The sequence below is a fragment of the Ostrea edulis genome, chromosome 9 (genome assembly GCF_947568905.1).
Source record: "Ostrea edulis chromosome 9, xbOstEdul1.1, whole genome shotgun sequence".
Classification (NCBI taxonomy): Eukaryota; Metazoa; Mollusca; class Bivalvia; order Ostreida; family Ostreidae; genus Ostrea; species Ostrea edulis.
Genome location: NC_079172.1, coordinates 23,775,617 through 23,794,883, shown reverse-complemented (window position 1 = coordinate 23,794,883; position 19,267 = coordinate 23,775,617). Strand labels below are relative to the sequence as shown.

At 34.3% G+C, this 19,267-nt stretch overlaps 1 protein-coding gene across 4 annotated transcripts in view; it reads right to left on the bottom strand.

The window, feature by feature from the left end:
• LOC125657853 (uncharacterized) overlaps positions 1-18,823 on the bottom strand; it is a 31,222-nt gene extending 12,399 nt beyond the window's left edge. For 2 of the 4 annotated variants that reach the window (XM_048888693.2, XM_048888696.2), the window contains exons 1-11: positions 18,647-18,795; positions 18,209-18,300; positions 9,431-9,496; positions 9,026-9,074; positions 6,959-7,100; positions 6,834-6,864; positions 5,146-5,229; positions 4,875-4,922; positions 2,351-2,433; positions 2,000-2,036; positions 1,421-1,583 (exon numbers count right to left, since the gene is read on the bottom strand). In XM_048888693.2, coding sequence (XP_048744650.2) covers positions 1,421-1,583; positions 2,000-2,036; positions 2,351-2,433; positions 4,875-4,922; positions 5,146-5,229; positions 6,834-6,864; positions 6,959-7,100; positions 9,026-9,074; positions 9,431-9,496; positions 18,209-18,300; positions 18,647-18,695 — 844 coding nt within the window. In that variant the 5' untranslated portion in view covers positions 18,696-18,795. Of the gene's footprint in view, positions 1-1,420; positions 1,584-1,999; positions 2,037-2,350; positions 2,434-4,874; positions 4,923-5,145; positions 5,230-6,833; positions 6,869-6,958; positions 7,101-9,025; positions 9,075-9,430; positions 9,497-18,208; positions 18,301-18,646 lie in introns of all 4 variants that reach the window. The other 2 variants (XM_056148913.1, XM_056148914.1) reach the window with 2 other exon arrangements.
• Positions 18,824-19,267: the final 444 nt, after the last annotated feature.

Sequence of the window (19,267 nt, the reverse complement as noted above, 5' to 3'; positions counted from 1 at the left end):
GGAAAATTATTAAATCTATGGTATAAATACAACCTTGTTCAAGCCTGTGATGATGTTTTCAACTAGAAAAACTGCATGAAAAACAACAATTTAATGTCAAAATGCTGAAATTGTGATAAAATGTCTTGTTTATGATGTAAAATTCCAATTCTACAAAATTACTTTGATCAACTTGAGAAAAACAACCGAGTTGCATCAAGATTCATGTACAAAAAACATTAAATGTTGAAAAACAAGAACATTAGTAAAACTGATGAAAGCTCCCCAAACCGCATCTAACCAATGAACTACTTGTACAAAAAACAAGAACATCAGTAAAACTGATAAAACTCCCCAAACTGCATCTAACCAATGAACTACTTCATATGATGAATGCCTCAAACAATGATCAACAGCTGTTGAAATATTGGAAATGAAAGTGTTATTTTCATATATAAGGTATATGCTCTCAGCGACCTTGACCTGTACATAATGGTCTTGAGTGACCTTTGACTGAAAGCCATTTGCCTATTACTTATGATGAATACCTGTTCAAAAACTGTAACAAGAGTACTGCAAACTGTACAACATATACCCATCAGAAAGTGAAATTTAATCTGTAAGCATACTGTGCACTCTGAATTGATATCACACACATTCTGAATAGAAAAGCCTTAAAGGAGGTCATGGTGAACCAATGCATCTGACATGTGAATGGATTATGTATTTCTCTGAGAGGGAGGTTGTGACAAAATTTCAGGGCAATATCTGTATCCATAAAAAAAAATCTGAAAAAGTGTTTGACCTACTTCTACTCCTAAACCTAATGTGTTCCATTTAATGAAGGACGCATAAAAATAAGAAACATTTTCCTTATGTAATATCTTAGTCCGATAGCCATTGCACAATACACATTAGAAAGATATACATGTATGACCAATAAGTGTTTAAATATTGTTGAAATGAAGTTATTTCTTCATATATTTAAGTATATGGTCTGAATGACCTTGACCTTTACAAAATGACCTTTGTTTGAAATCAAATTGCCTATTGCTTATTTGTGTGATATGTGATAAATACCTGCTCAAAAACTGTTGAAATATAGAACTTTTTTCTTATATAAGGTTTACGTTCTGAGTGACCTTAACCTTTCCAAAATGACCTTGAGAGACATTGGTCAAAAAGATCAATAACTGTTCAAATGAATGGATTTTAAAAATATATATATATATAAGGTGTATGTTCTCAGTGACCTTGGCCTGTATAAAATAACATTGAGTGACCTTTGTCTGAAAGCCATTAGCCTATTACTTATCTGAGGACTTATTCTAACCCGGATCCCCACAGGATTGGTGAAATGGAATACACAGGACAGGTATGAAATTAGGCAGTTTTAAATGTAAAAAAAAAAAAAAAAAAAATTTTTTTCATTGTCTCTTACTTGCTAGCTGTCTACTACGGAGAACAACAGGATCTAAATCCTCCGACTCATCGTCACTGCCATGTTTCGATCGCGCTCTCTTCCCTGTCGAGTCTGATCCTGTAGTAGCTTTCTTTTTCTTATTAATGACTTTGGTAAAAAAAGCTGAATTAGGATCAAAACCCTACAAAATAATTCATCATTGGTCTGATGTATAAATAATGCCCATTTTCTACTTTTGTCCATTAATTTAGCAAGATCTAGCCTGGAGGTCATAAAACTTTTGCCATACCCAAACTCAAGTTGTTTTGAGCACAACTCTGAGCAAGCTCCAAGCATACTCGAAAAATCTTGAGCATGTACTCCATTTGAGTATGAGAATGATTTTATATAAGTTTTATAACCTTCACTTTTGAGTACGAGTATGATTTAGAGCATGGAGTTTGAGTTTGAGTATGAAAACATTCTCAAAAAGTTTTATAACCACCAGGTCAGGTCTCTGAATCTCAATCAGCATTTTCTTTTAAGATTTTCATATTAGAAAAGCATTAAATACACTCTGAAAGATAAACTATAAAACAGAAAATAAAAAATACATACACTGACAGCATCATCTGATGATGACGAATTGCAATGTCTGAAAAAAGAGGGAAAAGAAATTCATTAACATAAAGCATTTTGATGTACTTGGTGGGGAAAAAACCAACCCACACAACCAAACCAATAAGAAATGAAACTATAAATCTGGATATGTTTGGAATCAATTTTTTTTACATCATTCACAGAATTCAAAGTATGGCGCTGAAAGATGTGGACAATTTAAACATTACAACTGATCGCAAAAATATGAGGATTTATACACGTTTTACTGTAAAGTGTCCTCGTAGAATCACATCGTGCTTAATACAGGTGCTTCATGAAAGACAGTGGATTGAAATTCAAGAGACTTACTTCTTTTCCCTTTTTACTTTATATCCAATTTGTATATCTGTATTAATTGTATCTTTAGTTTTAGTCTGCCCATTTACTTCCACCTGTAAAATCAACAGTAGTGAATAGCACTCAGCATTTACATGCTAAATACACTGGTAACACAAACAAGGTGAAATACACACTAGTATTTTTTTATTAGCTGTTCTTTAATGTTCAGTCCATGGAGAAATGGATACTTGATCATGTATGTTTAATATGCAGACACAGTAGTGTCTTTGTGTCTGCTATCTCTATGGTTGGGTCGAGTCAGTTTTACAGATATATATATTGGCTTGCTTAATGGACAACAGCAATGGCTGCAAAACTGAATTGACATTTAACCCCAGTCCGTAATAGGACTACATTCCTTTAAAACACTCTGAGATGCTTTCATGAGGAGACAGACAAAAAGAAAATCAGTAACTATGACAACAGAATTCCCAACATGACAATATTCATGTTAAAGAAACCATTTAAAGGACACATCTCGCGTTTTCAAAGTATACAGAATTATATGTATTTTGTCTTCCTTATGCTTATAGAAATTAATTGTAATAGTTCGTTCGCTGAAGTATTGTGATAATTAGCCACAATACGGACTTAAATCTAAGCCCTGATTTCAAAAAGCCTAGTTAATTAGATAGGTAGTCACATGGTACAGTGACGTCATATGCGACCATCGTCGATCAACTTGTTGTAAAAGTAGTGTTAGATATTTTTAAAAACTCGGGTTTTAGGGGCCTAATTTATTTACCATGGATAACATTTATTTCGATGTTGACAAATTTCCAGGGTCTTATATCTTTTAGCCACCAGTGCATACAAATAGCGACCCAAATGTAGCGAGGAAAGCGAGTATGAAATCTGCATTTTGCGAGTAAATGATGTTTACATAGGATCACTGTCTAAACACTATTTGGTAATGCCATTTCTGTAAACAACTGTAATTAGAGTTGTTGCTTTTCTAAAATAAACAGTGCAATTATTATTAAATTTATTTTTGGAGAAGTTAGATAGGCCTAAATTATGATACGATTACGTATCATTGACAACTAGGACTACTGTCACGGGTGCATTTCGAAAAAAAAATAAATAATAATAATAAAAATGATCAAACTTATTGTGAAAATCACAATACTTTTAATTTATTTTATTCAAGCAATTTTATTAATCATTATTATTTTTTATCTACACGTTGTTACTTAGGAAGTGGGAGTGCGGCGTGCTGTTGTTGTAAACACGTACGCGTTCCTTAAAAAAAATGAAAGCATTATAATTCAATTCAAAGTAGAAACATCATATTTTATTATTTATAATTGAAAGTTCAAATATCTTTCATCTTTAAATTTATTTTTTTAAACTACCAGTTGGTATACACTGCTAGCAAAGTTCTACCTATATGTTGTTACAAGGTGAAGGTCAGTTGGTGTGAGTGTGTATTGAATTTCTAAGCAGAACGGAAAGCATATATGCCGTAGGCCTATATGTAACAGTGCGTAGCTTCGATAGAACCATTTTCTCGCAGTTTATCTACGTCTTTGTCCAAGTGTTTGTTTGAAAAAGTACAGGGACCAATTCTACTGAGTTTTTTAATGGCAAAGTCGTTGTGCCGACAAAAAATATTCATGTCTTGTCCCTCACACCTTCCTTCGAAAATTGAAGAAAACACAGTCCAAATCCTCTCTACGGACAGCAAGTACACCCTTAAACGGCGCAAAACACCCTAATGCAGTGTTATTAACAAGCCGTTAATGTGATAATTGTTTGATTGTCAATTAAATCTAATTTGTTTATGAAATGGCTAACAACTGTTTTCAAATCGTCTCGCTCGAGGTCGCATATGACGTCACAGATAATGGCGCGTAAAATATCAAAGAAAATATGCATATCGCAAGATTTGAATTTCATCGCTTTCAAACTCGAAAACTACGCAAACAGTTTCATTTAAAACACACGCGAAGTAGTTTTAGGCATGAAATGAATTAATTTTGCTGAAAAAATTAAAAAGTTTAAAAACATGCGATGTGTCCTTTAACATTTCATTTAACACTGTCTAGCTCTACTAAGGCCATGGAAAAACAGCAACAATTATAAGATATAATTATAATGAAATTTATATAGCGCCTTATGTAAAACAAATTACTCTAAGGAGCTTTACAAAAGTAAGAAGAGGAACAAAACAGTAAAACACAAGTAAATGAAATTAAATGGCATAAGATCTTATATCTGTAAAATTCACTGTACAAGACAAATGAATTATGTTAAAGGTCATGTAGCCTCAAGAGAAATCTCCCTGTCTTGCGATTGTTCTGACCTACATGTTTATGTTGGAGGGTTGTATCAGCAACATGGCTTTCTCACGCCAATGCCACTTTCTTACCCTTCATTTAAGCAAAGGACACCTGCATAAAGAAATGCCAATACATCTACAGGTATCAGAGCTGTAACTCAGAGCTGTCACTCAATACCACTACTCGCATTACACTATTCTCTATAGGAATACCTTTGTCTGTTCTTTCTGTTTTTCTAGCTTCTTTTTCTCCCTTCTTCTCTGAAAAGACACATAAATCTCTATGTACAATTTCAGTATATATATATTCCAAGTATTCATCACTGTTCACTAGATCCATGCATTAGTATGATATTAAGTGATCAATTGTCTTTAAAGTTTGTAGCATTAAACATTTCATCCTATACTTCTTGTGTGAAGGATTAACGATGGTAAATATACACATACATTTCTTCAGGTAATGAACAATTAACACAGAAGTTACCTTTTTCTTTGCTTTTCTTTTCTCTAATCTTCTCTTTTCTTTTTCCTCTTCTGTTATTAATTCTTCTGCATTTCTATTGATTTCCTGATGATAAATCTCAGAAAGTTCCATAATTTGGTTCTCAGACCCCCCCCCCGACCCCCGACCCCCCCCCCCCCCTGCATGTATGAAGAAAGCGAGGAACAAGTAAAGCAATATGCCCCTTCTTTGATAGAGGGGAGGGGGGCTTCTAAATACTCCTTCATTTCAAAATAAAATCCACAAAATATCACAATGTCTGCTTAACAAATTTAGTGGAATTCTAAAGCATATTTATTGAATATGCACTATCTAGCTTAGTACAATAATCAGTGTGCATTGCTTTGTGTTGCAAAAATATCTTCAAAAAGTTAATAGGAGAGGGAATGCCTCCCTACTAAATCTATTTTTAGAAGAAAAAAAAGAAGACTGGTGGGCCTTTAACATAGTCATCTGAATACCACACTGTCAACAAGATACAAAAAATAGAAACATTTTTTTTTGTTGCCACTATAACAAATGGGTCTTTTGTCTGAGAATTAGATAATCATTTCTAAGAGATCACTTATGTTATAAAATGTCACTTGATGTGGGTACCCAGTCCCTCCCCCATTCTAAAATGGTTAACTTCCTCTAAATCTACTCTTAAAACCCATTCCATACCTACCCCCTTCCCAACCTAGTCAAAGTCCTATCTTACAAAACCTTTTACATGGTACGTCACATGACAACCCAAATGCTATGAATATCACTTTTCAAAAAGATGCCTCCAAGTTCAATTATACCTACACTGAGTGGCAAAAAGTATTGCAACAAACATGATTGACATTACAATTTTCTCTCTTCAAATTTCATTTTTATTGCTGATGCTTAACATAGTAAACTGAGGGAGTAATATAAGATGTGTGAAATAACTAGGGTACAAATCATATGGGAAACCATTTGTAATTCACAGCAGCAGATGATTTCCGGTACAGTATTGAATGAAAGCAATGTCGAGGAAAGAGAAAATGTCAATGGAATTAAAGGAGTGGATTGTGGTTTTAAATTCAATGGGATTTAATGACAACAAAATTGGTGAATCATTGGGAATCCATCTAAGCAACGTAGAATGAGTTTTGAAAAAATTCCATAAAAAAGGAAGTGATGAAAACGATCCCCTGGCATTCAACATTATCCAGGTAAGGTACAAGTGGAAATAATTATCGCATGTGTGATGGTGTGTATACGGTACCACCACTTCTCCAGATCTCAAGTCAAAAACAATGAAATATGTTTTATGGGACCCAAATTTCACTTCGAGAGATAGAGAACTTTGATAGATCAAACGTTCGCGAGATTGATAATTAATTTGCTTAGTTATATAGAGAGAAAAAATCAGCACCATGATTTCACTTTGAGAGATCAAGAACTTCGAGTGATCGAAGTTCAAGACATCGAGAGTCCTCTGTAAATAATGTTTATTTCATTAAAAATTGGTTTTTGTCCAGCTGATGTTTATATTGTGATGAAATGTTTGTTGCAATACTATCCACAGTATATTATATGTATTCATGAATAAAGAAATAAAAAGCATCACAGAAAAAAAAGAGTGCATGCATTAGCATCAAAGCTATAAACAGAATCCACTTGTCAATATAATTATGTACTGATTCCATACTGCTACTTACATCTACTGTTAATCTTTTAAAATGAGATTCACTCCCTGAAAATAAGAAAGGAAAGCAATTTAAACTTCATTTTCTGTTCTGTTAACAATTGTTGGGAGTGTGTCTCCATACATCCAACTAACAACTTGCCTGCTTTGGATTTTTTTGTATCTTTGATTCTAAATCTATCTGGATATAAATTCGAATACTGTTCCTCATCTGAATCAATATCATCTTCATCTTCATAATCATCAGAAGAAGATTCATCTCCCGACCCATTATAAGTATCTACAAAAAAAAAAAATATATATATATATATATATATATATATAATAATCAGAAGAAGAAGATTCATCTCCCGACCCATTATAAGTATCTACAAAAAATATATATATATATATAATATTTGCAACAAGTTATACTTAAAATAAGTCATATTTGAATCAGCACAGTGGTTCTGGAGAAGAAGATTTTTAACAGTCACTAGTGTATTTTCACTATTTATTATTTGTTGAAATTGAAATCAGTGGTTCTGTAGAAGAAGTCGAAAATATGAAAAGTTTACAGACAGATGGACAGACAGATGAAACAACGGGTGATCAGAAAAGCTCACTTGAGCTTTCAGCTGGCACTAATTATCCACAAATGTATATACTGCAAATTACATGTTTATTTTTTATTTTTCACTTGCTAATTAATATGTTTTCTAGGTAGCAAATTATGACACATCCGAATCGTGAAATGTGCTGAACCACATAGTGCGAAGTCATAATGAGTGATGTAATTATTCTCAAGGACAGGTAAAATCGATAATGTAGCTCATATCAATGTACTTTCATATCTGCCAAAACAAATAATTTTGTCTCCCATACCTTACTGGTAAAACAAATGTGTAATGTATCTTAAAGGTCAAACTTTACGATATGCACAATTCAACTGATCTTATACAATATAATTGAATACATATCATTGACTACATTAAAACTCGCCATTTTTCCCCCTCGTAGATTTCGGAGATGGTCAATGATTGCTAAATGATGGACTCCAGTGCAGTTGACAAGTCTTTCTTCAGATAATAACTTTGTTTAAAATGTGAAATTTATACAAGATCCTTTGTCTAATGATTGATAACGTGGAGTTTAATCCCTTGCATGCTTTTATCACATCTGCCATCATCAGACAAAAGTGATGCAAAATTATGCTAAGTACACTGCCCAACTAAGGACAAAGAATGCAAAATTATACCTCTTATTTTTTGTCCAAGAAGCAAAAATGTGTAGCAATGGCAAACTCTGTTCTTTTGTTAAACAAGAAATATTTTTCAACTTAAAATATGGTAAAATGTAAAACTTCCATATTATGAACAATTTTATCATGTCTAGGCCATGAATGACTTTTAACAAAAATTCGCTCAAAACGCATCAAAGATGCATATGGCCGAGTTGCAGTTTGGAAAATTATGCATGCTTGCATTCATGAAGTAAAAACATGCACGTACTTAATATAGTTTATAAGTATGAAGCTCTGAATGGCCGCAATAGGTATTTAGTGTGATAATGACCTTGACCTTTGGATTTCAAAAGCAACATGAATCTGGAATGTCATCAGGATATGAAGTCTGATAAACATGCACCAGCAAGTACATGTATAAAAGTTAGAGGCAAGTTCAAATCTACAGTATGTAGTAAAAAAGAGACCTTGACCTTTGATCTTTTGACGTCAAATTAAATAGGAACATTCCTCTTTTGGATGTGATCAAAATTTGCAAGTCTGACAAAGATGCACCAAGCAGTAATAAAGTTAGAGACCGGACAAGCTCAAATCTTTGGCATTCAGTAACAAAGTGACCTTGACCTCAAAATAAATAGGAACCTTCCTTTTTTGGATGTGATCATGTTATGTAAGTTTCACAAAGATGCACCAAAAAGTATGAAAGTTAGAGATCGGACAAGCTAATTGTGGACGCCGCCCCACCACCCGCTTGACTGGACGCCCATCCTTCGCCAATTTAAAAGCCAAGATTTGCTACACAACTCGGCTAAAAATCACATTTTTTATTTTTTTTATTTATTATGGTAATCAGTGCAAAAATAAATTTTGTACCCTGAGATTGGTTTTTAACCACTGAAAAAAATGCATAGAGCCAAAAAGACAATTTAAAGAAGTTAACAAAGAGGATCAATTCTAAACCATAATATTTAAATGGCACTTACTTAAATTCTGTGAAAAGAAAACTTCTTTGAATAACTGCATCATCCGCTCCTGAAAACAGAATAATGAAAATAACTGAAACTATCTGGCCGGAAATGATACTTTCTAAACTATGTAGTCCTGAAAGGATATATTTTAATAACTAAAAGCAACATCCAAATGAATATTTTCCACATCTAAGTTTTTGATTAAACAAAGTCTTATCAGCAGTTAAAATATAACATAGACTAAATCTTTGTACTTAAAAGGAAGTATTCTACACTTCCTTAAACATTACATGTAAAATATATAATGCAAATCTAGAACAGCTAATCTGAAACAATTCATAACAGCTATACATATTACTCTGTGTCCAAAATTATTTCTAGGATCACAAGCTCAGCATTGTATAAGTAAATAAAAATTACCAGTGTCATGTCCTCACTGTCATCCTCCATTAACTTTTTGTATGCTTTGGATATTTCCTGGAATTTCTGTAATATGTACGAGTTCAAAGTATACACTTCCTAAACTCGAATTAGATGCACTAATTCAGTACACGGCTACATATATACATGTATTGGTGTTTTTCCTGATCACTTAAAAACAAGAGGTCCATGGGCCAAATTGATCACCTGTGTCATCCCCCCGCTGTTGTTCAGCTGCTGCGATCTTTTAAAGTGTTGGAACTTTACTGTGATATAAGGTCTTGCAATTCAGTGATAGCCGACTTTTTCAGCATATCAACCCCAATCAAATGCACAAAATATTTCAACATGTCACGCAGGGTGCTGAAACTGGTGAGTTGGTGCGCCTGTGATATCATGCTCATAAGCGTTTCATGGTTTTGTTTAAAGAGAAATAAAAATATCAAATACCTGTTAGTAATTCTTAATTATCTTCATTTCATGTTCTTTCAAACCTTATCTTAGACGTGCTATATGATAGTGTCTGAGTTATGTACTTAAATGTTAGGATTTTCCACGTGCACATAGGGATATCTACACATACATAAGGAGACCTGGATTCGAATCAACGACAAATGACACAAGTCCTGAGAGAACAGATCACTACATTTAAGCAACAAAGGAGGAAGAAAAAAAGAGCAGAATTAAATGGATATGATATGGTAATTTAAGGTACTTTATAGTATTTTATGCATTGCTGAAATGGTGCTAAAATGACAGTTATTTGCTGTGTTAATAAAAATTATACAAGTTTAGTATAGCCCTTGCTTGACTAATCTATTGTGAAACTTTTTTCTCTCCTGATTTCAAACTACAAAATAGATTCCAAATTGGGAAAAAAATCCCCAATTTTTGTGAGGGGAAACCACCGTACATCGGCGATATTTTAGCAGGGGAAAATCACTACCAAGATGTCTGTAATCTGCATTTCACACGATAATGGTCAATAATGTGTATGTTGGACTTTGCACACACTGCAAAAGATTTTCAGAAATAGAATTGAGCATAGGGTGATAGGCTTATTTTTAGCCAGTTTAAGAGAAAAATCCTTAAGATTGGTCGATTTGGCAGCTAGGGTGAAGATTTTCCCAGATAGTTCTAGCCTTATCATGAGGTCTATAGGACATAGTTACAAGTGTAAATTATACTGGTATCTATAAATCTAACAGGTGTTTCAGAAAGCATTGATACATACCATTAATTAGGAATATATGGTAAATAAAATTACAACATTGCAAATCCAACTTTAAGCATTGCACATTCAAATTCAATTGTTTACTGTTTATCATTCACATGTTCATTTTAACATTGTTACTGTTTATCATCCACATGTTAATTTTAACATATTGGCTATTTTCAGCAAGCCTGGACTAAAATTGATTTAAAGGTGATTGTATAATTTCTTATGTCTCATTTGTTTTAAATATTTTGTTTATATCAGAATATCAGTTTACTTTGGGTGACTGTGCTATTTAGATGGTCTAGAAAAGTGATTTTTTGATCTTCAGATGCAATTATTCTTAACAAATAGGTAAATTCTGTATATTGAGCAAGCCTTGCAAGCTAGCAAAAAAAAAAAAAAAAAAAAAGGTATCGACCTCATTACCAAAAATTACAGAGGTTCAAACTTGGCCAACATGTCCCCACTATTTCATTTTTTCTCTTTGAATGATGTTAGCACACAAACACACCACATTCCTTATTCAACATTTAAGGAAACATACAAGTCACTGACTGTAAACATGTAGAGTTTCTTATAGCATGATATCTTTTTGATTAAACTAAAAGGTTTCAGTAGTTTTGAAATGAATTACAAAATAGAGGCAAAGAAGGTAGCAGGGAATTCCAGAATTTTAACAAGATGTTCGGATAACTTAAAGGGACAGGTTCATGTTTTTTTGAATTTTTTTTTTTTCATTTTTGATATTGAAAATTTAAAACATAACTAAGTTAATGCCGACCACCAAAATTTGGACCTTCTGAATGCAAGGATAAGAGCAATATTTTAGCCTTAACTGTGTTGTGCAAACAAAGACTGAGTCTTTTTATGTTTACAAACAAACCAGCGAAGTGTTATTTTTGTAATTTAAAGCATCTTAATTTTGTACAGTCACAGATCTAACTTTTAAATGACACATTTCACCTAAACTATACTTGAAATGAGATATATATAATAAACTTGGATCGATATACATTTATTTTAAAAACTTCGTAAACAAATACACAGCTACATCTTTGTTTTCAAAACAAATAATGAACATATTTTTTGTTTGTTACAAAATTCATTTTTAAATGAATATATATACACTATTATACATGTATCTGAATATATGATGACAAAACATGAGTATATATTGTTGATGTCAAATAATGAACTCGTTATAATGAGATTCTACAGTGATTTATCTAGACTGTTTTTACTACCAGTAAAGGGTACCATTCCCTTTTGACAACTAATGAATATTTCCCCTTCCACAGGTAAAAATTCCCCTTCAATTATAGAAACTATACAAAATTGTATGAGAATTTTAACAAAAATCATTTGTATATACATATTTAAAGTCATTTTCTATATAATTATCAAAGTCTTACAACATAGATTAGAATAAGTACTCAATCAATTCTTATGCCAGTTTTAAGATATTATAATCTGAGGATGTCCTCCACCCCCACCTCCTCCCCCGAAAGCTCATGACTGCATTCTCAAAAATTCCCCTTAAATATGAAATGGGTAGTAACATCTAAAAGCTGGGTAAATCCCTGTTCTATGATGTATAACCTTATTTTTTGTGAAACCCTTAAACACATCAGACAGTAGATTTTGATCATTCAAAGTGAAAACAAAAACTGAGAAAAAATCGTGAACCATCCCTTTAAGAGATGGAGGAATCTTGATTAGTAATACAAATGTCATCTCCCCTAACCAAGGGGTTTTTGGTCCACTCCCCAAGGGAGCGGGTGGACTGAAAAGTTCAAAACCCTTGTCTAGTGAAAATTGTACTAATGAAGTTCCAAATTTTCCAAATAAAAAGATTTGTTAGGAGTATCATTACATACATGGAATAAAAGAATAAGATGAGGTTTGTGAAAATAAGTGGATGTAGGCCATGCTATGTCTGTCCACTTCTCAAAAGTGAGTGTACATGTGTGAATTAGTGGTGGGACGATCCATCTAGATACTCATCTTGGTGATATACAGATCGATATACATGTCCATTAAATGACGATGCCTGTCATATTGTTTTCCACAAATAACTGAATGTCGGGTATTTTTAGTCCGCCTAGCAAAAAATGAAAATAGAAAAAGAAAAGAAACAAGAGGCCCATGGGCCACATCGCTCACCTGAGTCACCTCGGTCCATATCAGAAGATTTTCCATATCTATTTGCATGTAAAACCGTAGTCCCTATTATGGCCCCAAACCTTCCCCTGGAGGCCATGGTTTTTGCAAACTTGAATCTACACTATGTCAGAAAGCTTTCATGTAAATGTGAACTTCTTTCGCCCAATGGTTCTTGAGAAGAAGATTTTTAAAGATTTTCCCTATATATTTGTATGTAAAACTTTGATCCCCTATTGTGGCCCCATCCTACCCCAAGGGGGGGGGGGGGCATGATTTTAACAAACCTGAATCTGCACTATATCAGAAAGCTTTCATATAAATCTCAGCTTTTCTGGCTTAGTGGTTCTGGGAAGAAGATTTTTAAAGATTTTTCCTATATATTTGTATGTAAAACTTTGACCCCCTATTGTGGCCCCATCCGACCCCCGGGGGCCATGATCTTAACAATTTATAATCTGCACTATATCAGGAAGCTTTCATATAAACCTCAGCTTTTCTGGCTCAGTGGTTCTTGAGAAGAAGATTTTAAAAGATTTTTCCTATAAATTTGTATGTAAAACTTTGATGCCCCCCTTGAGGCCCCATCCAATCCCCGGGGTCCATGATTTTAACAAACTTGAATCTGCACTATATCAACAAAACAAAAAAAACGAAAAAAAAAGAACAACAAAAAAAACAAAAAAAACTTTGACCCCCTATTGTGGCCCCATCCGACCCCCGGGGGCCAGGATTTTAACAATTTAGAATCTGTACTATATCAGGAAGCTTTCATATAAACCTCAGCTTTTCTGGCTCAGTGGTTCTTGGGAAGAAGATTTTTAAAGATTTTCCCTATATATTTGTATGTAAAACTTTGATCCCCTATTGTGGCCCCATCCGACCCCCGGGGGCCAGGATATTAACAATTTAGAATTTGAATTATATAAGGAAGCTTTCATATAAATCTCGGCTTTTCTGGCTCAGTGGTTCTTGAGAAGATGATTTTTAAAGATTTTCCCTATATATTTGTATGTAAAACTTTGGTCCCCTATTGTGGCCCCATCCGACCCCCGGGGGCCAGGATTTTAACAACTCAGTGGTTCTTGAGAAGATGATTTTTAAAGATTTTCCCTATATATTTGTATGTAAAACTTTGGTCCCCTATTGTGGCCCCATCCGACCCCCGGGGGCCAGGATTTTAACAATTTAGAATCTGCATTATATAAGGAAGCTTTCATATAAATATCAGCTTTTCTGGCTCAGTGGTTCTTGAGAAGAAGATTTTTAAAGATTTTTCCTATATATTTGTATGTAAAACTTTGAACCCCTATTGTGGCCCCATCTGACCCCCGGGTGCCAGGATTTTAACAATTTAGAATCTGCATTATATAAGGAAGCTTTCATATAAATTTCATCTTTTCTGGCCCAGTGGTTCTTGAGAAGAAGATTTTTTAATGACCCTACCCTATTTTTACCTTTTCTTGATTATCTCCCCTTGGAAGGTGGCCTGGCCCTTTATTTTAACAATTTAGAATTCCCTTTACCTAAGGATGTTTTGTGCCAACTTTGGTTGAAATTGGCCCAGTGGTTGTTGAGAAGAAGTTGAAAATGTGAAAAGTTTACAGACGGACGGACGGACGCCGGAATACGGGTGATCAGAAAAGCTCACTTGAGCTTTCAGCTCAGGTGAGCTAAAAAAAACCACAGTGGACTACATTACATTAAAGGACACATCTCGTGTTTTCAAAGTATACAGAATTATATGCATTTTGTCTTCCTTATGCTTATAGAAATTAATTGTAATAGTTCGTTCGCTGAAGTATTGCGATAATTAGCCACAATACGGACTTAAATCTAAGCCCTGATTTCAAAAAGCCTAGTTAATTAGATAGGTAGTCACATGGTACAGTGACGTCATATGCGACCTTCGTCGATCAACTTGTTGTAAAAATAGTGTTAGATATTTTTAAAAACTCGGGTTTTAGGGGCCTAATTTATTTACCATGGATAACATTTATTTCGATGTTGAAAAATTTCCCCGAGTCTTATATCTTTTAGCCATTAGTGCATACAAATAGCGACCCAAATGTAGCGAGGAAAGCGAGTATGAAATCTGCATAAATTTGCGAGTAAATAATGTTTACATGGGATCACTGTCTAAACACAATTTGGTAATGCCATTTCTGTAAACAACTGTAATTAGCGTTGTTGCTTTCCTAAAATAATCAGTGCAATTATTATTAAATTTATTTTTGGAGAAGTAGATAGGCCTAAATTATGATACGATTATGTATCATGGACAACTATAGGCCTACTGTCACTTTTAAATTATTTTATTCAAGCAATTTTATTCATTATTTTTTGTTATCTACACGTTGTTACTTTAGGAAGTGGGAGCGCGGCTTGCTGTTGTTGTAAACACGTACGCGTTCCTTAAAAAAAATGAAAGCATTATAATTCAATTCAAAGTTGGGAAATATTATATTCTATTATTTATAATTGAAAGTGCAATTATCTTTTATCTTTAAATTTCTTTTTCAAAACTACCAGTTGGTAGACACTGCTAGCAAAGTTCTGCTTATATGTTGTTACAAGGTGAAGGTCAGCTGGTGCAAGTGTGTATTGAATTTCAGAGCAGAACGGAAAGCAAATGCCGTAGGCCTATATGTAACAGTGCGTAGCTTCGACAGAACCATTTTTTCGCAGTTTATCTACGTCTTTGTCCAAGTGCTTGTTTGAAAAAGTACAAGGACAAATTCTACTGGGTTTTTTTTATGGCAAAGTCGTTGTGCCGACAAAAAATATTCATGTCTTGTCCCTCATACCTTCCTTCGAAAATTGAAAAAAACCCAGTCCAAATCCTCTCTACTGACAGCAAGTACACCCTTAAACGGCACAAAACACCATAATGCAGCGTTATTTACAAGCCATTAATGTGATAATTGTTTGTTTGTCAATTAAATCTAATCTGTTAAGGAAATGGCTAACAACTGTTTTCAAATATTCTCGCTTGAGGTCGCATATGACATCACAGATAATGGCGCGTAAAATATCGAAGAAAATATGCATATCACAAGATTTGAATTTCATCGCTTTCAAACTCGAAAACTACGCAAACTGTTTCATTTAAAACACATGTAAAGTAGTTTTAGGCATGAAATGAATTAATTTTGCTGAAAAAATTAGAAAGTTTAAAAACATGCGATGTGTCCTTTTAGAACAAAACCAACTGGAAGCAATTCAACAGTATCAACGTGGGTCCAAATGACCGTTTGAAAATATTGTGCATCATCCGATTATTTTATACCTCGATCGGGTTTGGGATGTGGAAGTGAAGGTCACTCAAACAACATGGCCGATCAAATTTGTGACAGGTTAAATATACCCAGTATGAAAAGACCCATCGTGGTAGCTCAGTGGTAGAGTGTTCGCTTCGTAACTGGAAGGTCATGAGTTCGAGTTCTGCTCGTGTGATGGCCACATCAAACTTTCTCGTTAAACGCCCCAGCGTTTAGCAGTGAGAGTCATGGGTCTTTTGGATATGACCTCCCATGTCGCAGAAGGTGTTAACATATTTTAAGAACCCACAGTACTACGGCCAACTGTCGAAGTCCCAAAGCATGTAGGTCTAAATTTGTGGTATTTCACCTACAACTGGTGACGTCTCAATATGAGAGGAAATTCCTGACAGGATGTAAAAAAACAACTTGGCAAGAAAAGAAAAATTGCTGAATCTGGACCACTTTGAAAATTAAGTAGACTTTCGTGGTGTTCACGAGTTCCAAGATGGTTGGAAACCTGACCATGCTTGGCTGGATATGAGTGGGAGATGCATTGCTGTTAAACAATAAAATGCATTTGATGCAGTTTTTTCTTCTTCTTTCTTTCTTCATGCCAGATAAGGTACATGTATCTGGACAGTGGTCTGACAAAACTTTGTCCAGTCTGACTGAACCTTTAACTCTGTCAGACCAAATATCTGACAGTGATATAACAAGAGATGTTTGTAAAACACATATATGCCTCCCATGGTGCAAAATTGAAAAGGGTTATACACACACACATCATTTAATTGAGAGTAGTATCATCAATTCAAAATGTTGAGCAGACAATATCTTCCTATGTCAAGAGTGGATTGACCATGTGACCTAAAAATCAATAGGGGTCATCAACTCCTGAAGATGTACCAGTGTACCAAGTTTGATGTCTGTCAAGCAAAGGGTTCTCAAGATATTGAACGGACAGTATATTCCTATGTCCAGTTTGACCCTTAACCTTTGACCATGTGACCTCAAAATCATTAGTAGTCATCTCCTGAAGATGTACCAGTGAACCAAGTCTGATGTCTGTCAAGCAAAGGGTTCTCAAGATATTGAGCGGACAGTATATTCCTATGTCCAGAGTAGATTGACCCTTGACCTTTTGACCTGAAAAACAATAGGGGTCCTCTTCTTTTCATAACCAACCCACATACGAAATATGATTACGATCAAGTGGATGGTTCTCAAGATATTGAGCGGACAACATGTGGTCTACTGACCGACCGACAGGTGCAAACCACTATGTCCCTCTTCTTTGAAGGGGGGCATAAAAATTTTAACAATTCTGCGGTATGGGGGGTTTGGCTTGCTAGTTTACGCAAGGGAAAACGGTGTAAGGAATATCGATAAGACAAAAGTTTTTGGAGCACTGCGATATTTCTTCTATTCTAGTCAAGTAACTAGCTGAACCAAGTGATATTTTTTCTGTTTTGTTTTGAACTGAATAAATTTGAAATCCTTTTATTAAGTTTTTATTGATATGCAAAGAATAGCGATATGTATCGTGTCATGTGTCAAGTATCGTGATACCTTTTGAATCTGCTAGAAAGGGTATCATCCCACCCCAAGTGTGAATGTATTTCAGTGCTCTGAGTGCTGATAATTCTTTTCTATGATATCATGTTACTATTACGAAATTAAGTTGTGTATATATAAGGTTGTGATCTTTTAGACTTGAACATTTATATCCTATTTGTTACATGTGTACATACAGAACTGTTTAATGATTATTTGCCATGTTTATTTTACAAATATGTACTAAATCATTGTACAATATCTGTCCCTCATGGTCCCTTGATTGGAATAAAAACAGACTGGGTCAATAAGTCATGCCTTTGACCCAATCTAATTAAAATTAGATCTTTTGATACGCTCACTTATATCGATATACGTGAGCGGATCAAAGGATCTAATTTTAATTAGATTGGCCTTTGACCTGATCTCTGCTTTAATACTATGTATCAGATGTTTGATACAGTGATCAAGCTTACTTTTCACCTTCACAACTTCCAGGCATCTTCAATGAGGAGATTCTGGGTCCATCTAGAATAAGAATGTGCCCTAAAAGGATCCTAGTGATGAAATTATTTTACTTACTTTCATGGAGTATGGCGACTGGCTGTGTTTCTCAGGATGCCACTTGAGTGCAAGGCGTTTATAGCTAGTCCTTACTGAATCTAGGTCTGCTCCTGTTGAAATAAATACTGAGTATTAGTAATATGTAAACATGTTACATAATATTGTTCAATCCCTTTCACGTGGATGTACTCAGTACTGTGCGTTTTCTTTCTTCTCTTTTTCTGCACTACTACTACAGTAAAATTTTAATTGTACTGTTTCCTTTAATTTATGTGGCAATTTTTATTTAGGTAATTCCAAGCAAAGACTCTGTGACTGTCCTACTCTTATCCATTTTATAGCTATTGTGGGAGAACAGGTGATCGTTCGGGACGATGAACCATGTAGCTGTCACGAAAACATCCCGTCTGTAGAAATACATAAGTTTTGTAGCCCTATACATCTGTTCATACATACCGATTGGTAACTCTAAAATATCATAAGCCTCAGATCTTGAAAATCCCATTATCAATTATTTAAAACACTAGACACAACCGTATGTTTGAAACCAAAATATTTTAGGCAAGTTGGAATCAAGCCGCCATTTTCTGTATTTATTGCATGTGTAGCCACGTCACGTGGTCGTTTAGAGATTTCGCGGTTCAAACTTGGCGGATCCATTTTTTAGAAGGGATGGGATGGCGGTGAGGATTCTTGCAACGATTGAAAGGTTTTTTTTATAATTGAACCTTATAGAGGATGTTAATTCATTTAACAGGTTTTTGTAAATAGTAATTACTTTCAATTCAATGAAAGAAGTATGCATGATAATAAGGTTAATGATTAAGAATTAATTAACTGTTTAGTGCAATTCATACCGAATAGGATTCGGAAACACGCGCGAAGACTTCTGTAAATCCTTCTCCTATTATTCATATAACCGTCCTAGTATGGTATAACATGTACGCGATACGTCAAATACAACTTCAATAGTGTTATTAAACCAGCCACCGTATTTCAAAACATGTATATAAATACAAGGGTTCCAAAAGTTGTCATAGCCGAGGAGTGGTAATGGGGATAAGCTCCCATTGTGTA